This window comes from Panthera tigris, chromosome C1 (assembly GCF_018350195.1).
Source record: "Panthera tigris isolate Pti1 chromosome C1, P.tigris_Pti1_mat1.1, whole genome shotgun sequence".
Classification (NCBI taxonomy): domain Eukaryota; kingdom Metazoa; phylum Chordata; class Mammalia; order Carnivora; family Felidae; genus Panthera; species Panthera tigris.
Genome location: NC_056667.1, coordinates 110,384,645 through 110,407,435, shown reverse-complemented (window position 1 = coordinate 110,407,435; position 22,791 = coordinate 110,384,645). Strand labels below are relative to the sequence as shown.

Genomic DNA, 22,791 nt, shown 5'->3' with positions numbered 1-22,791 from the left:
CATTTTAGTGTTATCTTAAAAGCACTCCATGGAATAAATTAACATATAAACATACAATGTAGTATAGGTTACTGCACTATTTAGGAGTGAAAAATCAGAAACCACAGAGGAATAAATAAACAAATTATATATTCACATGATAGACTATTAGGCATCCATTATAAGTGATAAAACTATAAGGTGGTTTAACGAGGAGAAGTGACCAAAATTATATACAGAATAATTGTAATTATATGAAAGTATCAATAGAAAAAAAGGGCAAAAATGGTATCAAACTGCTTTTGAATTGTGGGCAATTTCCCTTTCTAATCTCAAATTTTCTATAATTACAACCAGAAAAAAACCAACTTTGAAGCATTACTGGAAATACATTTAACACATCAAACTGTTAATAGTGGGGACTCTGAGGAAGAGCAGGGTTTTGGGGATGGGTTATTCTATAGTCTTTTATATTCACTTATGTAATTTCAAAGAAAAAAATGACATTTAAAACAACGAGCATTTCATTTGAAAGCCATTTACTCACTCCAATTTATTCTTGGAAAATACGTTTTCTAATAGTACTCTTCATGTCTCTGTGGTTCGTGAAAGCCCTGAGTGAATCTGTAAGGATTCATCCTGAACTGGGGAAACGGTATCAGGTAGTTCAAGGACAACATCCTAAAATGTAACATGAAACCACCAGCTTTCTGGATCATGCCGTGTATTTATTTGTTTTCTGACAGAACTCTATCAGCCAGACTCAGGCCTAGGTAAATACTGGCACATTATGACCTGGGGGGTGTGGGATGAAGGAAAGGAATTCAGCTTAAGTTTCCCTCTCCTCCTGCTGGTCACTTCTCTCTTCCCGCCTCTCCGTCACATACTGGGAGAGGAGGGCACATGCCCTTCAAAACACCGACAGGCTTCCAAAGAAGAGTGGCCACTGAGACTCTGTATTATAATTTCTTTGCCAGATTGTGGTTCTCAATTCTCAAAAGTAAGTATATTGGGGAGGAAAAACTACCAGGGAGAGGGATAAAAAGAGGGAAAGACAGTGAAAACCAGGTAAAAGAAAGAGGGGTGGCTGAGGGAGAGAAGGGAGGTCAGGGGACGTTTTTATGGGTAAAAGTACAAAAAAGGGGAGGGAAGTTACGAAAAAGTTCTTGGCTCTGAAGCAGTAGTGCTCTTCTATCTTCCAGCTATTCTCAGTAAGAAAGAAAGGGTGTGCTTTGTTTTGACTGCAGCTGAACAGCAAAAACGAACGCGCACAGAGGTGAGTGTAGTCCGTGAAAAGAGCTGCCCAAGCAGGGGTCCCAGAGAAGTCACAAGAAGGCAACACACTCAGACTCTTCAGAGCACCCTGCCACAAGGCACTGCTGTTAACCTCAGAGCACAGCTGGGAGTGAGTCTGGCTGCAGGAACGGTCCCAACTCTTTCATTTCTGACCATCAATCAAATTTATCTCCTAAGTGTTCAGTGCAAGGCTTTATGCACTGGGCCCTCAAATGCACACAGACAATGTGGGAAAAAGCCACTTCCCTTCCACTAAGAAGCTACATTCACATTCACATGCCTGTAATGCAGACCGCTATGATCCTGGATCCTAAAAAAGCATTTTCAATAAAAATGGGTAAGAGGAAGACCAAATGCTCATCAGGGACTTAACTATATATGAATTCCTGGGGTACCAATAAAGGAAGGGACTTCCATATCCATTTCTAAACATTCAGTAGGACTCGAAAGTCACAAAGTATTTGTTAAGTTCATTACTTCAGTAACTAAAAGTGGGCCAGGCCTTTTTTGGTTAAGAAAGCACACGCACACTTGTTTTCACTCTAGCTGCTGACAATTCAAGCCCATGCACAGAGCATGCTTCCTTGGGGATACCTCCCGGATACACTCTGGTAGGGCCAGGACTACAGGGGCATCCTGTTGCCTTCAATGCTGAACTTGACAGCACGGTGCACTTTGCTGAGTCGTTTCTGTTCTGCAAATCGCCTCTTATGCTTTTCCAATCGGCTTAGGCCCTTTTTAAGAATACCAGGCTAGAAAGAGTGGTTTGAATGGAGAATAAAAAGAGATTACTGAAGAGCAATGTAGATCACGGAGTAGTATTTACAATGATGACAGAGGAAGTATCTGCCCTAAATATTTCACAACAGAATTACTTAAAACAGCTGAAGAGAAAGGGCGGGGGGGTTGGGGGTGGGGGAAGACTGCAGAAGCAGGGGAGTTGTTTCTCATGGCTCTAAAAAAATGACTGCATGAAAACACTCTAGGCTTCAAGATTCAGTTGAAACAAAGGGATTAATGAGAAGAAACTTCCTGGCTGGATAATGTTGCTTTAAGTCTGAAGTAAAGCTCACAAGCAATGAATGATCTGGCTAGCTAAGAGGCCAGAAAACAGCTCTCTTTAAATGAGATAAACCTAAGAGCTGTTAAGAGTTATTACACACGGAGTAAAAAGACAAAACAGTAACGTGCACTTGAGATCCAGGTTGCCATTTCCCTGCTTGCTTACCCTGGATGACTCCATTTCCACATTCCACTTAGGTCTGACAACGTAGTCCTTGTTTGAGGGCATGGGGACCCTCGCACGGGCACAGAATCCAGGATCTCCAGGTCTGAGAGCTCTGAGGACAGGAAGAAGAGCATGCTGTCATGCAGCACCCCCCACAGCTGGGCCCAGCTGATTTAACTGCACAGGTGCCTCAAACCTCTCTGCCTCCCCAGGTCACCCAAAGTGCCCTCTTTGCTGTCTTAAGCTGGCCTCGCTATCACTCACATTTACTCTAAGAATTCTTCCACTTCCCTCCCAAAGCTGAATTCCTCTGTATTTTCAGGATTCCTTCTAGCCGCTCCTCAGCGTCACAGTCAAGCCTCACTCCTTTCCAAGGTTGCTTCCCACACCAGAACCCTAAATTCCAATTCTCTGGTCTAGTGGAGCTCCTCATAGGTTCACTTGTCACGTGAAAACTCAAACAGCCAAAATGATCCCTCAAGATGGAGTATGCCTATAAAGCAGTTTACGTGGTTTTGTATATGCAATATAGTAATTTTTGTTTCTTGTCTTTAAAAGTTGAAATAATTATAGGTTTACACGTGGTTTAAGAAATAATACAGAAAGATCTAGTGTCTCTCCCAATGATAACAACATGCAAAACTATGCTACAAGAACACAACTGGGGCACCTGGGTGGCTCAGTTGGTTGGGCATCTGACTCTTGATCTTGGCCCAGGTCAAATCTCACAGGCATGAGATCGAGCCCTGCGCTGACGGCACAGAGCCTGTTTGGGATTTTCGCCCCCTCTCCCTGCCCCTCTCTTGCTTGCGTGCTCTCTCAAAATAAATACTTAAAAAAAAAAACAAAAAACAAAAAACAAAAAAGAACACAACTAGGGTATTGATGTTGATACAGTCCACCAGTTTTTATTTACATTTTGCCATTTTTACTTACACTTATTTGTATGTTAGTGTATTTACAATTTTATCACATGTGCAGGTTCATGTATTCACCACAAGGGACTGTCCTGGTGCCCTTTTATAAAAACACATCCACCTCCCTACCCCATCTGCCCAGCCTCTAACCCCTGGTGACCACGAATCTACTCTTCATTTCTGTGATTTTTGCATTTCAACAATGTTATATAAATGGAATACACTATGTAATCTTTAGAAACTAGCTTCATCCACTAAACATAACCCCCTTGAGGACCCATCCAAGTTGTTACATCTGTCAATATTTTGTTCCTTTAAATGCTGGGTGGTATTCTATAGTATGGATGTACCACAGCTTAACCACTCACTTCCTGAAGGACATCTGGGTTGTTTCCAGTTTTGACTATTATGAATAAAGCTGTTTGCTCATCTACGGGTTTCTGTGCAAACACAAGTGTTCATTTCTCTGGGAAAATGCCCAGGAGTTTGTAAGTGCTGGGTCATACTGGGTCATACCGTGGCTGCATGTTTAACTTTATAAGAAACTGCCAAACTGTTTCCCAGAGTAGCTGTATCATTTTACCCACAGCAATGTATGAGTTGAGCTACTTTCTCAGCAGCCTTGCCAGCATCTGATGGTGTGACATACAGTTACTTTTTATGTACACATTTGAGACTAAATTAAGACTAGCATCCTTCAAAACTAAGGCCTATTTGTAAATGTCTGGGCATTCAAATCACTCAACTTTTAGGTAACCGTCCATCCCTAGGGGTAAATGGAGAATGGGTGTGGATAGGTTGGTGTGGGAGAGAAGGATAAAAAAATTCTAAATTGTTTCTATTCTCTTGTACGGAGTTTAATCTGGTTTTTTTTTTTTTTTAAGTTTAATCTATTCTTAACATCAAGCTTCTACAATCTTCAAAAACGCGAATAAATTAAGTGGCTAGCCAAAGAAAATTCTCATAACTTATTACCCCCTGAAGCTGGCATCTGTCCCATCATCAAACCTATCCCTAAACCAACAACGCCAGCACCCTCCAGCCCCTCTCGCTCTCCTCTTGCAATCTGGGTGCTGCCTCACTGCCAACACTCACTGTACAAGCCCCTCTGCAGCATCTGCCAACTTCCCATGCCCCTTGCCACTGCCCCTTTCTAGCATGGCCTCCTCCCTTCCCTAGGGTCCTCTCCAACATGTATGACAAGTGTACTCACTTGCCTTCACTGGCTACACCCCTTTCCAAAGTGGCAGAGTTTATGGTTTATTTTCTACCCTATACTTTCTTGATTCAACGAACTTGTCTGTGGAGATGACAATCAAACCTATTATGTCTCCAGCTCCAAATCCAAGTTTCAGACCCATGATATTTATAGGAATATCCATCCCATTAGGTATCTCACGTTAACTACACTCAATCCAGAACGCACCTATGTCCTCAAAATCTGTTCTTCCTCTCCGTTTGAGCAAATGGTTATATCACTGTCTCAGTTACTTGCAGTAAAATTGTGGTTGGTGTCTTCAACTCTAGCCAAACTCCCTACCCACAGAGTCACAAACTCTTGGCAATTCTGCCCCTGCTAATAATAAGTCTTCTAACCTTCTGCTTCCCCAATACCACCTTAGTTGAACTCTTTCACTGCCTTCAGTTCCTCTGCCTTCCAACCCACCCTACACCACGATGCCGGCAGCATCAGCACTCCAAATCCAATCTGACAATTTCCCATCTCTGCTCACTTTCTACGGAATAACAAAGAGAAGTAAACATTCCTTACCTTCAAAATTTGGCCCACATCTACACTTCCAACCTTATCTTCCACCATCTCAGGCACCAGACTACTACTCAACCACTTCAGTCTACTTGCCATCCCTTAAATGGGCCTTGCACAATAACCCCATATCTTCATGTAAGTTCTGCCCTTTGCCTATAATCCCTCTACAGACATTTTTATGAGCATGGACTACCTTTAATTCAATTTTGTATTCCCACAGCTTAACAGAGTCTAGCATGGACCAAGCAGCAACAAAATCTTTACTGAATGAACTATTTCTCAATCTTCTATCCTCCAGAGTACCAGTGTATTTGGGGATATTCAATAAATGCTAAACTGAAAATCATCCCCCACCAATGTGAACATAACATGGTCCCCTTTGTAATCTTTCTTAAAGCAGCAAAAGCAGAAGATTTTCTACATGAGGTCTAAGAAGAAAATACAATAAGAAAGCTTACTTTTCTTCTCCTGTCAGCACCTTTTCCAGGTCTCTTCGGGGTGTCTGGCCACCAGTGCTGTGAAAAAAGTAATCCATGAGATACCAGGAATGTCAGAATCATTTAACAAAAAAACAGCAAAGCCAACTTTTAGACCACAGGTAGTTCCCTTACACCGGATCTGGGATTACCTCTAATCTTGTGGAAGTACTACTCTTTTTAATGATCATTTGTATACTAGGTTTCATCATGGGTAAGTAGTAATTGCCATTTTTGTCACTTATAACCCTGCCATCCTGGATGCAACTATATCCGGTTTGTTGATAGAAAATGAACCAGTAACAATTTTTTTCTAAGAATTTGAAAATGGGCCTGAGAAAGGGAAAGGTTTTTTTGTACAAGCAACCTTTGAAACTGTGGCAGATGCCACATTCCACCAGATGGAACCAAAAAAGGAGGGAGTGTGGGCCTTCATGGTAGAGTACCACATTTAAACTAAAAGGGTGTGATCTACACAGACATATCAAGGTGACAGAAAAGACAAAATGCTATCATCTTGCAGGATTCTTATTGATCTTATTTACAAAACAACGGCATTACTGCAATAATATTTACTCCGCTTACTCATACCTGTTCATTCTCCGTCGTTGAGGCATTTGTTCTAGATCTCTCTGCTCTCTTTCTTCTCTTGTCATACCTTTGTAGTTTGAGGTAAGACCAAATATAGGCCGAGACCATTCATCTGTCACAAGGAAAAATCGACTGTTTAGACCACAAAACAGCATTTCTGCTACCATTCCCTGAAACAATCACACCCCAGCGTGACGTAACATTCCAGGCATTTAGAATATTCTTTCCCTAAAGATACTGTTGTTTCAAGATCATTTCAGGATATATGCAGCACATAATACCAGTATAATCACCAGCTTCAGCTGATTCAGAAAATTCAGGGTAAAAAAGTCATTCTATAACCACCACAGACGTTTACAAAAAGTAACACCTGAACTCGCTCTGATAGTCATCACTAGCAGTGCTGACATTTCATTGCCTAATTTCTAACAATTTACTGAAAATAGAAAATCTCCAAATTCTTCCATGTTCCTATTTTAACCAAAAACAAGTCAAATTGTCAAATGGTCTACATCTTCAAAAATTGCATTTTAATAGTGCAGTGTAGAGTCTAGATTTCATGAAATCTAAGAAAGCTGCTACAGGGACGTGACTATGAAGGAAACTACTACATGCCCACTGTTTAGTCATTGAAAAGTCCAGAAGTGCCAACTGACGTTTTTGTCCTCAACATAATGTTCCACTTAATACACTATCAAAACAAGCAGGAAACTTCACACACAGAAGATAGGAGTTATCAAGTAAGAAGGAAGCAGGGGGTCTCAGGGGGCCTATGTATCTTTATATACACAGACCCACCGACCCCACTACTGGATCTAGAATCACTGTTACAGTAAGTCATGGGTATCACTGGAAATACTCTGTTTCTCTAAGCAGAGGGCAAAATCAGAGTTGAGAACTAATGCATAAAAGTTCTCATACAATAGCACACTACAAATTATTAACAAGATCAAAAATGTAACATTTCTCTGATTTGTAACAAAAAATAAATTTCTCTCAAAAAGTTTTGATAATCTCAGAAGTTGAGGAGAAAAATAATTACTGTATTCACATAGAGGAGCAGTTATTTTTTGATATACCCTTGAAGTTTAAAACATTCCTTTCCAACACAGAGCACAGGAAGAGTTAAGAACGATGAAAACACACATGGTTTCATTCTTAAAACTGAATCAATTTCATAAATGATATGGTAACAGATTAGATGAATTTCATCCAGACCCCTGGATTTTTCTGGTATCATTAAATAGAACATGCAAAAGGCTTTGGAGATCATTATAAAAGTTAACAACAATAGCATTAGTGGCTAACATTTCTTGAGGACTTACTATGTGCTAAGCACCATGCTTTATATATATCCTCTCATGTAACTTTTACTTAAGTGAATACATAATTATTTTACAGAGGAGGAAACCAAGGCTTAGAGCTTAAATCACTTGCCTAAGGATATGCAGTAAGGATTTGAACCCAGGTATGACTGACTCTAGGGCCTGTACACTAACCACTCTCTATACATGCTCTTGATTCAGGCTTAAACAACTTTTCACTTGCTATCTTTAATATCGACAGCATACTTAAATCTGCTGAGAAACATTTTAAGTCTAAGAGTTAAAAAAAAAACCTGGTACCTATAAGAAATTACCAAATAATTTTCTATTCTACTTTATGAACTCATTTTAAATGAATCTTGACAAAAATATAGTTATATATACATGACTTTCTGATATACACAAACACAACAAACAAAAAGCAAAATGTACATACTGATTAATTTCCCTGCCATATCCTTGTTGGACCTTGATTCCTTGGGGTGTTTATAGAGATACATCACTGCTCGTCCAATCCCACTATGCTTCAGGGTCTCCTGGCTCACACTAGGTAGCTGGGGAACATAAACACATACATACACATTAATCACTCAGAAGCTGGGAGTCCTGCCAATCTACTCTAGAGGACCTCCAAGGTCTGGTTCATTCACAACAGAGTAACAAAAAATCCATTTTCAGGATCTGCAGACATTGAACACAAAGATACTCTGTGTTCACATCAAAAGTTGAGAGTTCCGTATTATACTGAGCCAAAGTAAAACTTAATGTGAGAAAATGTAAACTAACCACACTCAGAGGTTAGTAGTTTAAACCAAGAGTCAATACAGGCCTCTGAATCAGTCTGAACCCAAGCATAGCCATCTGCTAGTTATGTGACCTTGGACAAGTCATTTAACTTCTCCGAGTCTTAATTTCCTCATCTGTAGAATGAAGACAATACACCTACCTTGCAGGTTTGTCGTGAGGAATAAGTGAACCAAAACATGTATGAACACCTGGCACAAAGGAAGTTCCTTGGGAATTCCTTCAGAAGTTAAGTAGCCTGCCCAAGGTGTCACAGCCACATAAAGGCAGCCCAGCTCAAGACTCACATGCAAGTTTATCTGACTGAAGTTGGTGCCTGTTCTACTTCAGGTGCCTCCCCAGAACATGTCCACTACTGTATGATTACTCTCAGATAACCACGACTCCAAGATCTTTTTCTTTCAATTCTATAGTTACATGAAATTTTATAAGGCCTTCCTTTTTATGCTCATTTTATTTGGTATGTTCCTACTAAACACATATAACATGAAACCCCTGTTCCGGCAGACTATGTCAGAGAGAATGTATAAGAACATACGGTAAAACACAGAGGTTGTGATTATACAAACCACAACAGACAATTAGAGGAGCATACAGTCAAATTATCCGCCTCTAACCTCTTGTAGAATCTTCAACAGCTCCTCTCGAATCTTTAGTGCTGGCAAACTCCTATCCGGTAGAGGGGAGAGCCATTCTTTGATGGCAGACATCACACCGCTGTCAATAAATGTTTCTTTAAGGTCTTGCCTGCAGTAATTAAAAAAAAAAGTCAAGTCTATGAACCTTGGTTGCACTGTAGCTTTCTCTGGATTTTCTTATATGTTTAGTGAAATTTCCAAAACCTACTTTATTTATTTATCTATTTATTTTTAACGCTTATTTATTTTTGAGACAGAGAGAGACAGAGCATGAACAGGGGAGGGGCAGAGAGAGAGGGAGACACAGAATCCGAAGCAGGCTCTAGGCTCTGAGCTGGCAGCACAGAGCCCAACGCGGGGCTCGAACTCATGGACCGTGAGATCATGACCTGAGCCGAAGTCGGACGCTTAACCGACTGAGCCACCCAGGCGCCCCCAAAAACTACTTTTAAAGTTACTCATATACATTATTTCATCCTATTTCAAAAGCACTATGAAATGTAGTTCCTACTTTAAAAACAGATTTGACAGGCAAAGATCATTTGTTAAAAACATGAATTATACAAGATAGGTTAATGTTGATATGAATGGTACAGACAGTAAGCTCCAATTATTACAACTGAAAAAAATAATAATAATGTTTAGAGATTCTCAAACTAGTTAGGTGACAGAGAACCCAGAACTGTGCTATTCTTTGCAGGACACCAAGGAGAATATTATTCTCTTAGCAGAAAAAAAAAATCCCAAAGAAGTACAAATACTTAAATTCCATTTTATGTACAGAATCAATTACTCTATTAACATATTATGACAATATTACATATATGAAATCTGCAACAGAAAACTGCTTCTTGGGATTAAGGTAGCAATTTTCTAGTGGAAAGTTCTAGCCTATGCTGTTGGCTATGGTTAGGTTCAAGGAGAAAAACAAAGTGAGTCAGGAATATGAGTACACCAATGGAAGAGCCTCATGACAAGGATCTACCAAAAAAAGGTCCTTATTCCAGAAGGACCAGTGACATACTTCATGATAATAACTGGTCATGTAAGACTCTACAATATATGCTTCAAGTAGTCCCTCAGAATCTGCTCTGCTCTCCGCCACACCGGGAAAGGAGATGCAACTTTACCAGACTCAAGATAAGACGGTCTATAAAGAATGAAGGCAGTAGTTTATGTGCTTTTCTTTCCTTAGTATCAGTTTGCCATTTTTCTGTTTGTATCAGGGAGCAAAGGTTAAAGATCTGTGAGGAAGTAACATGATTCAGGAGATTCTATTCATTACTATTCTTCTGTGAATTGATAGAAGACAGTCATTCTTTAACATCTCTAGAACACTGGTACATAGTTTGAATATTATTCCATTAAAAGGAAAAAAATATTTCAAGAAAACACAATACTTACTTCTTAAGGTGCATGACCACAGTTGGTAATAATGTTAATTTTTTCAGTGCTGGCTTTTTTTGATTGTTCAACTGTCTGTCTTCCTATCCAAGAAGAAAAATATTTTTCAAACAGCAGTATTTATTGGCTTCACCCCTAGCATAGAGCCCAAAGCAGGGCTTGAATTCACGACCCTGAGATCAAGACCTGAGCTGAGATCAAGAGCTGGATGCTTTACCTGACTGAGCCACCCAGGTGCCCCCTAAACTTTAAAATAAGGCAGCAATTTCGCGAGGTAACAATTTTTTCTACAAGAAAGGATAATACGCTTTTTTGTAAAACTCCAAATTCTGTCAAACCTACAAAACTATCAGAGTAATTAGCTTGACCAATTACAAATTTAGGGGAACAATGTTACTGTTCTTGTTTACTTGGATGCTTTCTCCTATTTGAATTACAGAAAATTTCAAATTCTACCAACACGGAAAACAAGATAATATACTCCTATCAATACATTTATTTCAACAATTGAACACCCATGTTCAGTCTTATTTCAGCTACACGATCGCCAGCTACTTTTTCCTTCCCTTCCCTGAAAAGGCCACACAACAAATCAAGCGAGGAAAGGCAAGAGGGGGCTGGCAGCGGTCCATCTCACCTCGGCAGCTTCATTCATCTTGACGATCATGGCACTCACTACGTCATCGGCGTCACTGATGAAAGTACCGCCATCACGGTTCCGTCTGCGCTTGCCGCTCATGCTCTTCTTCCGCTGCAACATCATCTCGAAATCCGACAGAAAGTCCATACTAAGCAGCAACACAAAATCAAGTGAAATACAAACCCCCTTTATACATATTTCCTTTTGTCACAGTTAATAACCACCAACTTTCTTAATTCTAACTCCATGAAATGCTTTCTTCTAAAGCGCAAGTACTTATTAGAATTTGGCACCTTTCAAGATACCAGACTTCTCTGAACACAGATTCCAACCGTCTCACAAAAGTATGTGAAATTCAATCGACTAATATTTTGTAGCTAAAACTTTACCTTATTGCCCCTGGGATCCCAAAGTCAGCTTTTCTCTCAAAAAAAAAAAAAAAAAATGTATTCTAATTATTAGGTTATTTTTCAGTAAGTCAAGAGCTTACTTGGTGAAGGTGACACCATATAACCCCACAAATCAAGACAGCTGAGCACAGGGCAAATGAAAAAAATAACAAGAGTAAACAGATTTTCAGACAGCACTGTATATAGAGAAGTAAAAGAAAAATGGAACAGGTTCTTTCCTACACTTAATAAGGAACCAAAATAAGAAAAAACAAAGTTTGATAGGTTCTAACCTTCATTTTTTAAGTTCTCTTTAACAAATTAAAAAAATAAAATAAAACAAACTTACTGTTTTCCTCTCTTTATGTTATCATCAGAATCTGAATCTTCTGCTTCTTTTACCTGGGTTTCACTTTTTTCCTCTTCCAAATCTTCTTGGTTAAAACCCTAAAGGCCAGGTAAATTTGCCAGGGTTATCACAACTTTCTTACAGATTTTCTTCTGTATAACTGCTCTTAAATGTTTTGCCTTTTTTTTTTTTTTAATGTTTTGCCTTTTTAAGGTAATACATTCACAAAGAACAAAAATTAAACAGGTATCAAAAAGCATATAGCAAAAAAACTGACTCCCACGCTAGACGGTAGTGTTACTAGTTTTCTTAGGTCTCCTTCCAGAAATAGCCTAAGCCTACACTGATATACTTATTTGTACACATATGTATTTACTATCTCATTTTATTATATAAATGGCAGCATACTCTACACACTGGGTACAGTACAATGTTCTGCACTTTCCACATTTAACAACAGAATCTGGAGACCAATTCATATTGGCATAAAGTAGTCTCATTTTTAAGGCTTTACACTATTTCACCCTATGACTGCAACTATAATTTGTTTATACGTTTTGCCACTGACATTTAGGTATATGTATTTGAAATTTTGTGAAATACCAAACTTTCCACTTTCCACAGAAGTTACACTAATTAACTCTCCTTCCAGCAAAGCATAAATACACCTGTTTCCCCAGCTTCTCACTACCACCGGTTATCAAATATTAATAGGTGCCAATATCTGGACTGAAAACTAAAAGGCATCTTTCTTTGCATGAGTAAGGGTGAGCCCTTTTTTTTCATGTTTAAAAGCCATTTGTAATTTTTTCTCTATGGAACTCCCAATATCCTATGTCCATTTCCTGTTGGAGCTTTGTCTTATTGGTATGGAAAGGCTCTTTAAAAATTAGGGAAATTAGCGCCTGGGTGGCTCAGTCCGTTAACCATCTGACTTAGCTCAGATTATGATCTCACGGTTTGTGAGTTTGAGCCCCAGGCTGGGCTCGGTGCTGATAGCGCAGAGCCTGGAGCCTGCTTCAAAATCTCTTGTGTCCTTCTCTCTCTCTCTCTCTCTGCACCTTCCCCACTTGTGCTCTTTGTCTCTCTCTCTCTCTCAAAAATAAACATTAAAAAAAATAATAAAATAAAAATTATGGAAATTAGCCCTCTGTAAATGACAGGGACAGCACAATCCTCACATTTGCAGTTTTGTTTTGTTTATGGTAATGTTTTCCAGGCATAATATTTTATTTTATTTTTATGGTCAGTCTTTTCTTTATAGCTTCTAATTTTCACGTCATACTTAGAAAGACCTTTCCAATGGTTCACCTAGTATGCTGTTTTTCTCACTGAACTCAACCTATAACCAAGCTGATCGTTAACTCTCCAAACTAGAGAAACACATCTTATTCTTGTAAAACGCTGCTTAACTGAGTATGAGCTCCACAAGAGCAATGTCCACACAACCTGGCACACAGGTTCCCAAATATTTGTTGAATGAATTCTTCCTATTTTCCTTAGCTTCACTCTGCTATCCTGCTACCATCTTAGACTCTAAATTCATCTAGTTTCACTCTCTTGCTTTAGTAATTAATGATGTTTCAATGCAAGACCTGTTTAACAAACATGTCTTTTTTCTTTAATCTTTTTTTTTTTTGAGTGAGAGACTGCGAGTAAAGGAGAGGGGGAGTGGGAGAGAATCTTTTAAGCAGGTTCCATGCTCAGCACGGAGCCCAATGTAGGGCTCGATCCCATGACCCTAGGATCATGATCCAAGCTGAAATCCAGAGTCATATGCTCAAAACCAACTGAGCCACCCAGGCAGCCTGACAAGGACATCTTAAATTTCTGGATGGCAAGGATATTTTGTTTCATTTTGTAATGAAGTTCCAATTTCACTGCTTTGTACTCAGAAAGCATTGGCTATACTTTGTAATTTTTGCAAAAGCTTGGTTTAAAATTTATATGGGAATGGGAAAAAGTAAAAGCCAAGGCAATCTTGAGGAATAACAAGCTTAGAGGACATATCCAACCAAATATCAGCAGTTCTATATTAACAGTACAAGGATAAAGAGACCAAGAGAACAGAGAAGATACTGCTGAGACAGACTGGAAATCATAGACACTACATGTAATGACAAAGATAGCACTACAGAGGAGCAGGAAAGGATGATCTGGGTCAACTGGATATTCCAAATTGGGGGGGGGGGGTGGATATACCTTGACTTTTTTCTTTTTTAAAACATTTTATTTATTTATTTATTTAAAAAAAATTTTTTTTTAACTTTTATTTATTATTGAGAGATAGACACAGAGCATGAGCAGGAGAGGGGTAGAGAGAGGGGGAAACACAGAATCTGAAGAAGGCTCCAGGCTCTGAGCTGTCAGCACAGAGCCCAACGCGGGGCTCAAACTCACCAACTGCAAGATCATGACCCAAGCCGAAGTCAGTCGCTTAACCAACTGAGCCACCCAGGTGCCCCTAAAACATTTTATTTTTAACTAATCTCTGTATCCAACATGGGGCTCAAACTTACGACCCCGAGATTAAGAGTCACATGCTCCACAGACTGAGCCAGCCAGGGACCCCTTGACTTCTATCTCATACACACCCATTATCCATTACAGGTGAATTGTACAACTAAATGTGAAAGGTTAAAACAAGCTTCTAGAGAATAATTCAAAGAGAGTATCTTTACGACCTTAGGGATAAGCAAAACTTTCTTGGAATTCAAAAAGTTTCACCATAAAGGAAAAGACATGCAAAGTTGATTTATATTAAAATTAAAAACTTGTTCATCAAAAGACTCCATTAAGGATGTGAAAAGGCAAGACAAAGAATAGGAAATAATTTTAACTTTTACAATCATCAATCTTTTATATTTGTATTCATATCCAGATTACATAAAAAGACACTCTTCTGTGGCTTTTTGGTCTGCTTGTTCTATTGGCTACATTCCACTCAGAAACAGATTTGTGTATTTCTCTTTGCAGCTGTCAACTTTTGTTGTGTACATACATTTCAGCCGTCGTAGTATATATACACAATTTTAAAAACTTTTTATTACAAAGTGACCCTCTTTATCTCAAATGTTTTTCTGCCTTGATCAAAGTCTGTCTCTCTGATATCCATATCCTGTGCCAGTTTTCTTCTGATTAGTGTTCATAGAGTATCTTTTTCCATTCTTTTATTTTCAACTTTTATCTTCTGTTTCATATGAATCTTGAAATGCGTATATAGCTATTTTGTAAAATCCAGTCTGACCATCTCTGTGCTTTAATTGGAGCACTTGATACATTTCAACTGAATATAATCAAAGATGTTATCAAAGCTTAAATCTGTTACCTTTACCATATACTACTTTCCAATCGTCCCCTGTTCTATACCTCTTTTTTTTTTTTCTCTTGCCTTCTTTTGGATTAGCTTTTACTATTCCATCTTTTCCTCCTTAGGTTGGAGGCTACACATTCTATTAGTTGTCTTAGTGGTTGCTTCAGAGATTACAATGCAAAGTCTACTGACATCCTTTTACTTATCTGTAAAGACCATGTCCATTCCCAATTTGTTACTGCTGTCACACGTTTGAAATTTTATACATATTTTAACCTACACTAGACAGGACTTTTTTTTGTAGCATCAATACTCATTTAGATTTACCCACATACTTTTGTTGCTTTTTTCCTCCCTGAGTCCTTGACCTTCCACCTGAGATTTTCTGCCTTTCCTATCTCCTTCCATTGGTATACTGGTAAGATGAACTAGGAGGGAATCTTCATTCCTGACAAATATTTTTGCTGACTATAACAGAACACTGAGTTTGAAATTATTGGATTCTACTGTTTCTACTAAGAAGTCAGCTGTTACAGTCTAATCTTTGCCTCTCTGAATGTAGTATTTTCCCCCTCTGGCTACTTTTAATATTTCCCAGTCTTTTTTGGTTTCTTGCAATTCTACTATGATGTATTTAGGTGTAGGTTTCATCATATCATTGCATTTATCCTGCTCATAATTTGTACTTCTAGAATCTCTAGCTTTATGTATCATTTCCTTTACTGCTTCTGCCACATACATTTTTTTCCTCTCCTAAGATTCAACCTATGTTAAACCTTCTCATGTATAATTTACATTTTATTCTTTTACATATCTTAATTCTTCATTCTAAATCGCTCCTTCTAACCTATCATCCATCAGTTCACTCCTTTTCGAATAAATCTAATCTGTTGTTAAACTCATCCATGGAATTAATTTCAGTTACTGTAATTTTACAGTTTCAGAATTTCTACTCAGTTCTCATTGTTTGCTCTGACAAAATTTCTTACCTTTTACCTCCCTGAAGAGCTTTTTTTTAAGGCAACATCTAAAATTCTTATTATCTAGAGCCTCAAGGTCTATTTCTATTGTCTGATGTCACCATTGTTTCTTTTTAACTTATTGACAATTAGGTACCACACTGCATATCTGATAAACTACAGAAATAATGAGGCCTGTGATGATGCTACCTTTGTCCTGAAGGGATTTGTTTACATATGTCAGGTGCCTGAGAGCATTAGGCAAGAGTTAAGAGCATGAGGTTTTCAAGGGTCTCCTAACCTCAGCAGGCTCTGACCTCCAAATACTGTCTCTTGAGCCCAGAAACTGTCAAAAATATGACCAACCTCGGGGCACCTGGGTGGCTCAGTTGGTTGAACATCCGACTTCGGCTCAGATCATGATTTCGCGATTCGTGAGTTTGAGGACCACAATGGGCTCTTTGCTGACAGTTCAGAGCCTGGAGCCTGCTTCAGATTCTGTGTCTCCTTCTCTCTCTGACCCTTTCCATTCTCTCTCTCTCAAATATAAACAAACATTAAAAAAAAATTCTTTTTAAAATATGACTAGCCTCTCAGCATGAACAGGCAAACATCCCAGAAAAAGCATTTTAAATGCTAAGCTTATCTCTTTTCTTTTTTAACTGTTCATTTTTAAAATTATTTTGTTATTTTTTTATTCTCAAGTTAGTTAACATACAGTGTAGTCTTGGTTTCAGGAGCAGAACCCAGTGATTCATCTCTTACATAAGACACCCAGTCTGAGCTTACCTGTTTAGGTATCTGTCTTTTGCTAGCTTTGGGCTTAGTAATTCTTTGTTACCTTATTCCTCTGCTAATGAGAGTTTTAAGTATTTTGTCTAGCTTTTCTAGTTGTCCTTAGCAGAAGGGTTGGTCCAAATTACCTAGCCTACCATTGCTAGAATCACAAGTTCTATAAGTACTGTGAATCCTTCTCTTCAGCATTATAACGTACCTTCTGTCGTCTCTTAACATGTTCCTCCCAATTAAGTCAATTTTGCCTGTTACTTTCCTTCTATGCCTCTGTATACACTTTTATTCCACTTTCTGAATCCTTTCTTCTCGATTTTTCTACTGAATACACACTTTTTTTTTTTTTTTTTTTAAAAACATTTATTATTGAGAGAGCGCAAGCAGGGGAGGGGCAGAGAGGGGCACGGGGGATCTGAAGCGGGTTCTGCATTGACAGGCTGACAGCAATGATCCTGAACTCACAAACCTCAAGATCATGAGCTGAGCTGAAGTCCGATGCTCGATTGAGCTACTCAGGTGCCTTTACATACCTGTTTATTTCTACTTATTGGAATTACCTATTTGGGAACCACTGTCACAGAAATAGAAAGAGCATAGTTAAAGAAATATCTCCATCTTATACTTACTGTAAATTCTTCTTCCTCTTCATCACCAGATTCTCCAAATATGTCTGCAATAAGATTTCTAGAAGAGAAGGAAATCATTTGCTTTCTTCTCATTTACACAGGAACCACAAAATCTTTTTCTAACAAGATACAATTTACGTATCATAAAATGTGCAGATCCAAGTGTCTGTTTCAGTGGGTTTTGAGAAAAGACAACATTCACATAGCCATTACCCTAATCAAAATATAGAACAACTTGATCTCTCCAGAAAGTTCATCCCTTTACAGTCAGTCCCCTACATGAACATCTTAAAGCCAACCACCATTCTGATTGCCGTCATCACAGATTAATTTTGCCTGCTCTTGAACTTCACATAAGTGGAATCAGACATGTCCTCTTTTTCTTTCACTTAATATTCTGAGATTCATCTATGTTATAGTACATAACAATAGTTCAGGAACTGAAATCCTGAATCCCCCAAAATCATGCAATCGGGCAGGATATACTGAATCACCTCCCAATAAAATTTTAATACAAGTTTAAAAAACTTAAAAGACAAACCCCTCTCTACCACCTCATATGTACCCTTGAAAACTCACGTTATGCTGTCACTTACTCTTCTTCGTTCCCCGACTCACTATCACTCCCAAACAGATCCTTCTCTTCGTTCTTCTTATCAGACAATTCTTCTTTTCCTGCTTCTTCTTCACTGTCAGAAGCTAGAGTCTTCTCTCTCTTGCCTGGTTTATCTGATACAACATCACTGTCAGAGTCATCTGCATCAGAGACAACCCGACTCTTCTTCGCTGCTGTGAAAAAAAAGTTCAAAATATCCTTAATCTTATTTGTCACGATCATGGTATTACTAAGAATAACAGGTGCTTTTAAAATGGCAGTACTCAGCAAAAATCAAAGGGCTCCTAACACACAGCTTAGAATAATAATTAAAAAGAAAAATAACTAGGGGCACCTGGCTGGCTCAGTCAGAGGAGCAAGAGACTCTTGACCCGAGTCATGAGCTGGAGCCCCATGCTGGGTGCAGAAACTAAATAAATACATTATTTAAAAAGAACGGTACTAAAAGGTTCAGAGTCATATTACAATTATCTGTTATTGTTTAGGAAAAAGGGGCCAGAAGATGAAGAACGAAATTGTCAACATAAAAGTGGGCATCAATAGGCACCTTTCCTTTGGGGGAACAGAAAAACTGAAGACTGCAATGATATGCAGAATTAGAGTCCCTTCTATTTTGCTGAGTATTAGCAGCACTGAAAAGGTTTAGATATTCTTTTATGGAATCCCCTTACTTCCTGATCATCACTGGTCGGTTTGGAATTTCTCATCTCCCCCAGTAAACTAACTGGCACATGTGTGAGGCTCTTTTTCCTTCTCCTATAACTGCCAGGTTATAATGGAATATGTCTTCTCCCCACTCAAAAGTAAGTTTCATAAAAAAGTAATCAAGGGGTGCCCGGGTGGCTCAGTCGTTAAGTGTCTGACTCTTGATTTCGGCTCAGGTCATGATTTCACAGGTCATGATTTCTCACTCGTGAGGTCGAGTCCTACATCAGGCTCTGCGCTGACAGTGCGGAGCCTGCTTTGGATTCTCTCCCTCCCTTTCTCTCTGCCCCTCCCCTGCTCATGCTCTCTTAAAATAAATAAACATTAAAAAAAAGTAATGAAGTGAAAACTATTATCCATGAAAATAGGGGCCCAGCTAGCAAAAACTGGAAAGAGACACAGAGTCTCTAAATACAGTCCCTCACAAACTTCCTTGTATTTGGCAACTATCTGACGATGTTTAACAAGACAGGTACCCATGGGAGCTCAGTCACTATCCACATGGGATCTAACGGATTAACTGTCAGATCCACAGCCAAGTCTGCATCCAGCTGGGTTTGCACATAAACAGATTTCTTTGAAATATTACTCTTCCCCACAGAAAACTATCTTTCATATTCCCATTGAAACTCCATTAGTTTACTGTTTTGAACCAGTAAGACCTTAACCAATGCTCCTAAACAACTCAAAGCCAATTTAATACTAAGATCGGCCCCTGAAAACCAAGCAAAACTAGTGTCTTAGTGATATTTTAGAATATCAAGTTGAATGAGATAGTAGAGATCTAACATTTCAGAAACACACAGAGCTTCACAGTCACAAGCTCAGACAAGAATGAAAACTATGCACAAACAGTTCAAAAAAGGAAGCATCCTTACATGCTTTCTCTTCATCTTCACTGTCAGAAAGCACAGCAGCTTTTCGCTTTGCTACTTTCTCCTCTTCCCCGACTTTTTCTTCATCTTCGTCACTGTCAATTTTTGGCCTTTTGGGTTCCTCCTCCTCACTGTCTGAACTCTGGATCCTTTTTCTGTCTATATGGCTATCTGAACGAAATGAGTCATTCTGCATTTCTGCATCCTCTCCCTTGTTCTCCCCATCGCTGTCCTCGTCCGACTCTGGCTTCTGTTTGTGCCTGGAGGCATCCTCAGTTTCAGAATCACTGGCGGGTCCCTTCTGAGGCTCCTCGCTCTCAGAGTCACTGACTCGGGGCTTGGGAAGCTCCTCGTTTTCTGAATCACTGGCCTGGTTCCTTGGGGGGTCCTCACTTTCCGAGTCACTGACACGGGGTTTGGGGAGCTCCTCATTTTCTGAGTCGCTGGCTTGGTGCTGTGGGGGTCCCTCACTTTCCGAGTCACTGACACGGGGTTTGGGAAGCTCCTCATTTTCTGAGTCACTGGCTTGGTGCCGTGGTGGGTCCTCACTTTCTGAGTCACTGACACGGGGTTTGGGAAGCTCCTCATTTTCCGAGTCGCTGGCCTGAGTCCTCTGAGGCTCCTCATTCTCTGAGTCACTGACCCGAGGCTTAGGAAGCTCCTCACTTTCCGAATCACTAATTCTAGGCTTGGGAAGCTCCTCGTTTTCGGAATCACTGGCCTGGTGCTGTGGGGGCTCTTCACTCTCGGAGTCACTGATTTGAGGTTTTAGAACATCCTCTGTTTCAGAGTCACTAGCAGGACTTTTGGGGAGCTCTTCCATCTCTGAATCACTGGCAGGATGCTTTCTAACATCTTCATTTTCTGAATCAGTTGCGTGCCCATTAAGAAGGTCTTCATTTTCCGAATCACTGACAGGTAGCTTCCTGGTCTCCTCACTCTCAGAGTCACTCGCACGCTGATGAGTGTCCTCATTTTCAGAATCACTTGCAACAGGCTCTGCATGCTCCTCAGATTCAGAGTCACTGTCCTTTTGCCTTTGAAGCTCCTCACTTTCAGAGTCACTGGCATTAAGGTTTGAGGGGTCATCATTCTCAGAATCCGTCACATGATGTCTTTTGTTGAGGCCATCCTCTCGATCACTAGGTTCATTCTAAAATGTCAAGGGCGAAAAAATTAGTAAAGTGCAAGAAAAACGTTTAGTAGAGAAATGTTAAAATTTCTCAACATTTTTTCAAATACAGGAATATGCACACGTCAAAAAAAATTCTTGTTCCACACCTATATAGAAACACCCCACTTTAAAGAAGACCATCTACCTGTGAAATGGCTAACATGGTTTAGATCCCATAATGGGAAAAGATAACCAGTTTTCAGCAAAACAAACGTGTAAAGCATGCCACCAGATTACTATACAGGAGGCTTATATCTTGAAAAGCTAGCCCCCCCCCCCCAAAAAGCCTGACTTTTCCACATAATTCTAGCTCCTAAAAATGTATTTTTCACAGAAATACAAGCAAACATGTACCCAACTTTTTTTTTTTTTTAATATTTAATACTAAGAGAGAGAGAAAGGGGTGGGGGGAGGGAGAGAGGGAAGGGGTGAGCAGCAGAGAGAGGGAGACACAGAACCTTGAAGCAGGCTCCAGGCTCCGAGCTGTCAGCACAGAGACCAATGCAGGGCTCGGACCCACAAGCCATGAGATCAGACCTGAACTGAAGTCAGACGCTTAACCAACTGAGCCACCCAGGCGCCCCTACATGTACCCAAGTTCTTCTTAAACATTCTTGGGTTCTATAAAGTTAAAATTATTTTAAGAAAAAAAACTATGAAACTTTAAGGGCGAAATGATATGCAGGGCATACTCTCCCAGGAGAATCTGAACAAACAAGGAGAGGGGTAGTTAGTTCACACCGACTAAGCACCTAGTAAGAGCCCAACTCCCAGGCGGCTCTCTCCTGCTAGTTCATTTACTCCTCACAACAGTACTTTTCACAATAACAAAACTGAGGCTTGGAGCAGCCTGGGTCATACACCTAGTAATCCTGGTACAAAAGTTTAAGTTTTAGGAAAAATGTGATATAACTATAGCAACATAATGTTAAGAGAAATAATCTGAGAACAGAGAGTATGAACTTGATATATGTATATTAGAACTACATTTTTCCAAATGTAAAGAACAAGATATAAAATTATATATACACCAAAATACTAGTAACTGGGATCTGGGAGATTTTTTCTCATCTAGTATTTGAACTTTCCATAACATGGTGATTAATATTGTTTTAAAAAGTGAAAGTGTTTCTGTGACTTTTCCCCATTAAAAATGTTCTGAGCCAAATATTTCTCTTTAGAATATATGACTTGACATTACCTGAGATTACCAGAGATGAGTTTTCAAGGAGCAAAGAATTTTTAATAATGTTTATGCCCACCAGCATGCTATGAAATAATTCAGTGACAAGATAAATGGCAAGAAAAAGTCTTCATAAAACTTGTCCTTTAACTTGCCTCCAGCTCATTTAAAGTATGCTGTGATAGACTACAAAACATTATACAACAAGCTTTGAAGCCTAAGTTTGAGGGGTTTTTTTCTGTCCATATTTTAGGACCATCTCGACAGCATAGCATTCCAAATAAAGAATAATTGCTGAACATATTTATTCAAATAAAACATGTGCAGGAAACTTTCTAAAATCATAAACTTTTCAAGTTTCCTACAGGCACTTTTCTTTAGCACTGGGCATTCAGCACAGCACTGGATTCCTTCCCAGCCATATATCCTATTATCCCATTAAAATAGGTGTTTATAAAATGTGATATAAGGACAGGAAAAGTAACACAGACTCTTGCACTACAGTACAATACTCCATATATTGCTAAAAGTCTACTTGAAAAACTATCTTAATGGTCTTTAACTATGAAAATATAATTTAGAATGTAAGTCTTAAGAAGGCAGGCATTTTTGGCCTGTTTTCTTCATTGAGGTATCTTCAGAGCACAGAATGGATTCTGGTATATATACACCAAGTGGGAATACATCTGACCCTTGAACAACATGGGAGAGGAATGTCAGAGGTGCTGACCACCCCCCCACAGT

General features: G+C 39.2%; 1 protein-coding gene across 5 annotated transcripts in view; it reads right to left on the bottom strand.

Annotated features, from left to right (window-relative positions):
* IWS1 (interacts with SUPT6H, CTD assembly factor 1) overlaps positions 1-22,791 on the bottom strand; it is a 49,653-nt gene that overhangs the window by 11,612 nt on the left and 15,250 nt on the right. For 2 of the 5 annotated variants that reach the window (XR_006220603.1, XM_007093097.3), the window contains exons 3-13: positions 19,694-20,843; positions 18,091-18,283; positions 17,495-17,552; positions 11,805-11,902; positions 11,064-11,214; positions 10,427-10,509; positions 9,002-9,131; positions 8,017-8,134; positions 6,256-6,367; positions 5,647-5,703; positions 2,504-2,615 (exon numbers count right to left, since the gene is read on the bottom strand). Coding sequence is in view for 3 of the 5 variants with exons in the window: in XM_007093097.3 (XP_007093159.2) it covers positions 2,504-2,615; positions 5,647-5,703; positions 6,256-6,367; positions 8,017-8,134; positions 9,002-9,131; positions 10,427-10,509; positions 11,064-11,214; positions 11,805-11,902; positions 17,495-17,552; positions 18,091-18,283; positions 19,694-20,843 (2,262 nt within the window). In the remaining 2 variants the exon portion in view is untranslated. Of the gene's footprint in view, positions 1-815; positions 2,028-2,503; positions 2,616-5,646; positions 5,704-6,255; positions 6,368-8,016; positions 8,135-9,001; positions 9,132-10,426; positions 10,510-11,063; positions 11,215-11,804; positions 11,903-17,494; positions 17,553-18,090; positions 18,284-19,693; positions 20,844-22,791 lie in introns of those variants that run through there. The other 3 variants (XM_042994185.1, XM_042994186.1, XR_006220604.1) reach the window with 3 other exon arrangements.